The sequence below is a fragment of the Pinus tabuliformis genome, chromosome 1_2 (genome assembly GCF_031772625.1).
Source record: "Pinus tabuliformis cultivar Carrire ecotype Pingquan chromosome 1_2, CPIR1, whole genome shotgun sequence".
NCBI classification, from domain to species: domain Eukaryota; kingdom Viridiplantae; phylum Streptophyta; class Pinopsida; order Pinales; family Pinaceae; genus Pinus; species Pinus tabuliformis.
In genome coordinates this window covers 920,747,521-920,753,824 of record NC_142298.1, presented here as the reverse complement: position 1 = coordinate 920,753,824, position 6,304 = coordinate 920,747,521, and the positions used below count along the sequence as shown (strand labels likewise).

Sequence of the window (6,304 nt, the reverse complement as noted above, 5' to 3'; positions counted from 1 at the left end):
TTATTTCATGTAAATTTCAATAGAATAAATAATAGTATATGAGATACCTAATTCATTTTCAGTCTATGTTGCATGAAATGTTGGGAAAGAAGGAATTTTAGGGGATTAAATTTGGTATACTGTGTTTTTTCTTAAAAAAAATTGTCAATTTCTTATTTGTATAAAAATGATTAGTTCAGAAAGGAAGAAAATTCTATAAATATTATTTGAAACAAGTGTTGCAGGGAAACTTAGTCTCTAGTATCTACCACTCAACTTAGAAATTATAATATGGAAAAAATTGCACACAAATTATAACTTACATTATTCAATGTTGAATTACTAAAAATGAATAAGCAAATAGAATCCTATAGTCTTAACAGGATCACTAAGTGTGCATGTTGAATCATAATAGAAAACACATGGAGTGGGACAATATAGGTCATTGACACCATGGTTTTGGCAAGTTGGAACTGAAGCATTGTTCAGTGCACATGTCAAGGTCATCCATGAAACTGCCAATGTGCAGAATGTGTGGCCTTGCTAACCTTGCAGTTTTTTGCACCATTTGATTGCACCTTTAGAACGTCATGGTTTTCTGGATCTTGGATTTAATAAACTGTTGTTCAGATGAATCCATCCCAGTTTGCAGTTTACATAAAACTTGGTCAGATCAAATTGTGTTCCATTGCATTGGTTTCTTCATCATGATTATATGCCTGAAAGTTAACTACCTTAATTGCCTTGATTACAGGTGATAGGAATAATCTATGTTTCTTTGTTGGGTGTTCAAAGTGGATCAGATCTTTCTCCTGTGTTTTTCATTGAGCTTCTAAAGGTGGTGCACTGTAGGTAAAAGAAAATTTAGTGTATGAATTCAGGCATGGAAGCAACATTGTTCTCAAATATTGCTTTAACGTTGTAACTGTGGCGTATCTTATACAGGCTTTGGTACTGGCCATCTTAATGAATATTTATGTTCAGGGGTTTAACCAACTGTTCGATGTTGAAATAGACAAGGTCCTAAAATACTTGTATTTCTTCTGATTTTTTACAGTTACTCGTTTGATTTTGTTTCTCAATTAAGGCTCAACAATCTAGGTTTTGCTTGTGGGTCTTATTCTAAAATCAGATTAACAAGCCATACCTTCCTCTTGCCTCTGGTGAATATTCTATGGAAGCAGGTGGAGAAATTGTTGTGCTTTTGGCCCTCATGGTATGTGCTCAAGTAACTGTTCATTTTATTGTTGCTTTGAAGATAAATATTTGTCTTGGGTCATTAGATAGATAATTTTGCAAGATATTTAAAGTTATGTGAGTGATGAAGGTCTTATATTCATTTCTTTTGTTGTTAATGTTTAAGATGGCTCCACATTGATTTTAATATGGCAGCTATCTAAATTGGTCTCATATCACATAATATAGTGGTAGCGGTGGTTACATGTAGTGATTGAGTGGTTACATAGTGATTATAGTGACAGCTGTCAGAATCTATCCTATATCAAATAAATAGAACCAAACCTAATTTCCAATTCATCTAATTAATTAAAAAAAAACATATATTTAACTCACTCCTTTTCTATTGAAGAGTCTTACCATGGGATGGATGATTGGCTCAGCACCTTTGCTTTGGGCTCTATGGATGGGCTTTGTTGTGGGAACTGCATACTCAGTTGATGTAATGTCTCTTCTGCTTTTTGAAAAATGATAAGGTCTCGTTTAGGACTAATGTCATGTGGATTAATTAATGGAAATTTTTTTTCTCAGCCTCCATTGTTAAGGTGGAAAATATTTTCCCTTCCTGCCACAACATCCATTATTTGTGTAAGGACAATTGTTGTTCAACTCGCCTTTTACCAGCATATACAAGTAAGCCTTATTTGAGAGCCTTTTAAAATGCCAAATTCTCTAGACCTAATTTAGTGTCCTAACACAATTTTTTTGAAGTTCAGTTCTAATTTTTCTCCATCTTTTCTCTCAGAATTTTGTTTACAAAAGACTTGCAGTATTGACCAAATATTTAGTATTAAATTTAGTGTTCATGTGTTGTTTCTCTATGGTTGTAATGTTGTTTAAGGTGAAATTTACTTCGCACTTTGGCACATGGAATTATCTTATTTATTTGTAAAGTGTGTGTCGTATTTTTTTTTTTTTGTTTAGAAAATAGGGGATTTGAATCTTGAATTTCATGGTTTACATAATGCTTTTATAACAAGTCAATTAAATTACCTAATGTGTAATGTCCCTCCCATTGTTCCCTTGTTCTCTCGTTCTCTCCAAGATTTGAGGTGACCTCATGGTCTCTAAGTATGTTCACCCTGGTGTGGTGAGGTCTGAGAATGAGCTAGGCAACAGGTTTTGAGTGGCTTACATGATCGGAGCGAGGTGAAAGAATAAAGGGTGTGAACATGGGTGCAGTTTTTATAGGAGAAGCAAACATATTATGAATCATTAACAACCATCCTTTGTGTCAGACCAAGAGTTAACTCCTCAATGTGAATTATGATATTCATTCAGGTTGTTCATTATTATATACAAGAGGGAGAGACTGTTCATTTCATCTCCCGATGACTCTTCATATTTTCTATTATTTATTTACATTAATTATAGTTGTTCACCCAATCCCTATGATTAGGTGTCAACATTCCCCCCTTAATCTAAAGGGATGTTGGTGAGTCCAAGCATTGTTCTGAATCTTTCAAGCTTTTCTCTTCCACGCGCTTTGGTGAAGATGTCTGCAATTTTCTCATTAGTGGAACAATGGTGGAGATGGATTGTTTTGGCCTCAACATGATGTCGAATAAGATGATATTTAGTATTGATATGCTTCGTTCGATCATGGAACTTTGGGTTCTTGGCCAACTTTATTGCTGAGGTATTATCAATCATGAGTGGAGTTGATTGTACTTGTTTTACCTGCAAATCTTCAAGAATTTTCCCGAGCCACACAATTTATTTTGTTGCCTTAGCTGCTGACACATATTTTGCCTCTGTTGTGGAATCTGCTGGAACTGATTGTTTGCGTGATCTCCAGGAGACAGCTCCTGATCCAAGACTCATAGCATAACCTGAATTAGATACCCCAGTTTTTTTGTCTCCATCGAAGTCTAAATTAGAGTATCCAATCAAGCTGAAGTCGCTCACCTGGGTATACTTGATTCCAAAGTCTTGAGTTCCCTTCAAGTACTTTAGAACTCTTTTTGCAACATACCAATGTCCCTCACAAGGCTTTTGCATAAACCTGGAGAGGATTCCAATAGCAAACGAAATGTCTGGTTTGGTATTTGTTAGGTAGTTGAGACTTCCTACAAGTTGTCTATACTTTGTTGCATCCTCAAATTCTTTTCCTTCAATGGATGTGAGCTTTAAGTTTTGTTCCATTGAAGTAGTCAGAGGATTGCATTCAGTCATGCCAAACCTGTTCAACAAATCTCCAATGTACTTCTTTTGAGAAAGGAATATGGACTTCGGATGTTGAGTTACTTCAATACCAAGATAGTAATGAACATAGCCCAAATCAGTGATTTCAAAACCTTTCCTCAATTCTTTCTTTATGGATGCAATGTAGCTTTCATTGTTCCCTGTCATCAAAAGATCCTCTACATATACAACTAGATATACAACTGTTTTTCCAACCTTCTTGACAAACAAAGTTGCATCATCAAGATCATAATGTTTGAAATTGAATTTCAGAAGATGCTCAGTTAGTTTTTCATACCAGGCTCACGGTGCTTGTTTGATGCCATAGAAGGATTTCACAAGTTTGCATACTTTATGTTCATGTCCTTTCGTAGCAAATCCTTCAGGTTGGGACAAAAAAACATTCTCTTTTAGATCTCCATTCAAGAAAGCATTTTTTACATCCATTTGATGGACTTTCCAACTGTTCTGAATTGCTAGGGCAAAGAGTGTCTAGATGGTAGCCCATTTTGTTGTGGGGGCAAAAGTGTCGTCATAATCGACCCCTTCCTTCTGTGCAAAACCTTTTGCCACAAGCCTGGCTTTGTGCTTGTCAAGTGAGCCATCAGCGTTATACTTGTTTTTGTAGACCCACTTGTAGCCAATTGGTTTGGTTCCCAATGGAGGATCAACCAGCGTCCAAGTGCCATTCTTTATCAGGGCATCATACTTCTTTTGCATTGCTTCTTTCCATTCATCATGAGAAGCAGCGTCTTTGAAGGAAGTTGGTTCAAAATCTGTAGACAATTTCAATTCACAATCATAATAAACATCCATATCAATAGGTGAATCAGAGTCATCTACATCACCTCCATTTTGCCGGTTTGAATTTCTAGCTCCTGTCTTTCCAACCTCATCAGGATGAACACTTTCAAGTGTTTTTGTCAGCCACTTTGGGGGACCTTTCTTAGATGGTCCAGGCTGCTCCATTGATTGAGTTGGGACTGAATCAAGATTTAGCCTCCCAATTTTGTCAATCACATCACTCAAAGTTTCATTCGTTGTCGGAGTTTCATGCGGGGAGGGAGTGCTTCAGAAGAAGATTCCACAGGTTGATCTAGTATAGGAATCCCCCCTTCAAGATGTGGAATCTGATTATTCAATTTTTGAAATGATTTTGCATTTGCGTATCTATCCAAGTGATCAAGTTGCCGCTCAACAACATTGTCAGTTTTGGATGATTCAAGAAAGATTACATCTCTAGATACAACAAAATTTTTATTGAGTTCATCATAGAGACGATATGCTTTGGAGGTGTTTGAATACACTCCAGGAAGATACACTTACGACTTCTTGCACCAAGTTTGTTTCTATGTACCTTTGGTATCAAGGCATAACATGTGGAACCAAAGACCCTGAGATGCTTTACTGAAGGAATGTGCCCATACCACATTTCATAAGGAGTCTTGTTTCTAATAGCATTATATGGACATCTATTCTTTACATATGCAGCACATAGAATTGCATCAACCCAAAACATCAATTTTACATTTTTGAAAAACATCATGGAGCGTACCATATTTATAATTGTCCTATTCATTCTTTCAGCTACTCCGTTGTGTTGGGGATTATAAGGCACAGTGGTTTGATGTTTGATCCCATGTTGGCAAAGATAGTTTTCAAACTCATTTGAAGTGTATTCTTTTCCATTATCAGTGCGAGTAGAGCCAATATGAAATTGTGCATCATTTTCAATCCATGTATGAAAGTTCTTGAATGTTTGAAAAGCATCAGATTTGTTCTTCAATAAATAAACCCAACATATTCTAGTGTAGTCATTAATAAATATCATCATATATTTATTTCCATTTGTAGAGGGAACATGCATTGGACCACATAACTCTGAATGAATGAGTTCAAGTTTTCTATGTGCTCTTGAATGTGAATCATGAAAAGACTGTTTGCTATGCTTTCCTAGAATGCAAGCATCACATTGCTTATGTTTCCTAGGAATTGTAGGCAAACCAGTAACACCATTTTTCTTTAACAAGCGGAGGCTGTCATAGTTCAAGTGTCCAAATCTAGCATGCCATAATAAACTTGATGGAAATGTACTTTTTTCATAATGAGAATTGTATGAGAAATTTTGTGCACGAGCAGAGGTACCCTGCAGCTTGAGAAGCCTTTCTTCTTCTATTCCTATCATGACAAGTGAGTGGTTTGAAGATTTTCTCACCTCAAGCTTGCCATCAAAAATATGAATGGAGTGTGCTTGCTGGCGGATGTGGACCAAGGACAACAAGTTTCTCCTCAGCCGTGGGAGATATAGAACATGATGCAGAAGAAAGTCTGGAAGACCATGCAATTTAAGCCTGATTGTGCCAAGCCCTGATGGCTTGAGTTTTGATTTGTCTGCAAAGTATACTGCTCCATTAACATTGTCAGTGAATTCTTGAAAAAAATCTTTTCTAAAAGTCATGTGGCAATTTGCTCCTGAATTAAGCAACCAATCATTTTTCCAAGAAGCAAGTGAAGCATTAAATAAGTCTTCATTTACTCCAATATTATAGTGTGCCACAACATAGTGAGCGAATTCAGGTGCTTTACCTTTCTCTTTGTCATTAGTTTTACCTTTGGGTTGGTTTCTTTCTTGCTCAATTCTGTCCCAAGGCAGCTTGCATGTGGATGCATCATGTGATCCATCTCTTTTGCAACGTATGCAGTGAAAAGTTGACTTTTCTCCTTGAGAGTCAAAAAAGCCTCTGAAATTTTTTCCTCTTCCTCTTCGACCACCTCTTCCTCTGGAAGAATCTTGAGCAAGATTCTTTTCTCTTTGAGCAAGACACACAACCTCTTCAGAAGATTCAAGAGCTGTCTTTTTCCTAAAATCTTTCTCTCTTTTAGCAAATTTTTTCACAAGGGAGTC

At 36.4% G+C, this 6,304-nt stretch overlaps 1 protein-coding gene across 1 annotated transcript; it reads left to right on the top strand.

The window, feature by feature from the left end:
• The first annotated feature begins 235 nt into the window (after positions 1 to 235).
• Positions 236 to 1,727, top strand: LOC149208952 (homogentisate phytyltransferase 1, chloroplastic-like). The gene is made up of 3 exons (XM_089394184.1): positions 236 to 999; positions 1,112 to 1,195; positions 1,568 to 1,727. The coding sequence occupies exons 1-3, from the start codon at positions 946 to 948 to the stop codon at positions 1,685 to 1,687; spliced, it is 258 nt and encodes an 85-aa protein (XP_089250310.1). The 5' UTR covers positions 236 to 945; the 3' UTR covers positions 1,688 to 1,727.
• Positions 1,728 to 6,304: the final 4,577 nt, after the last annotated feature.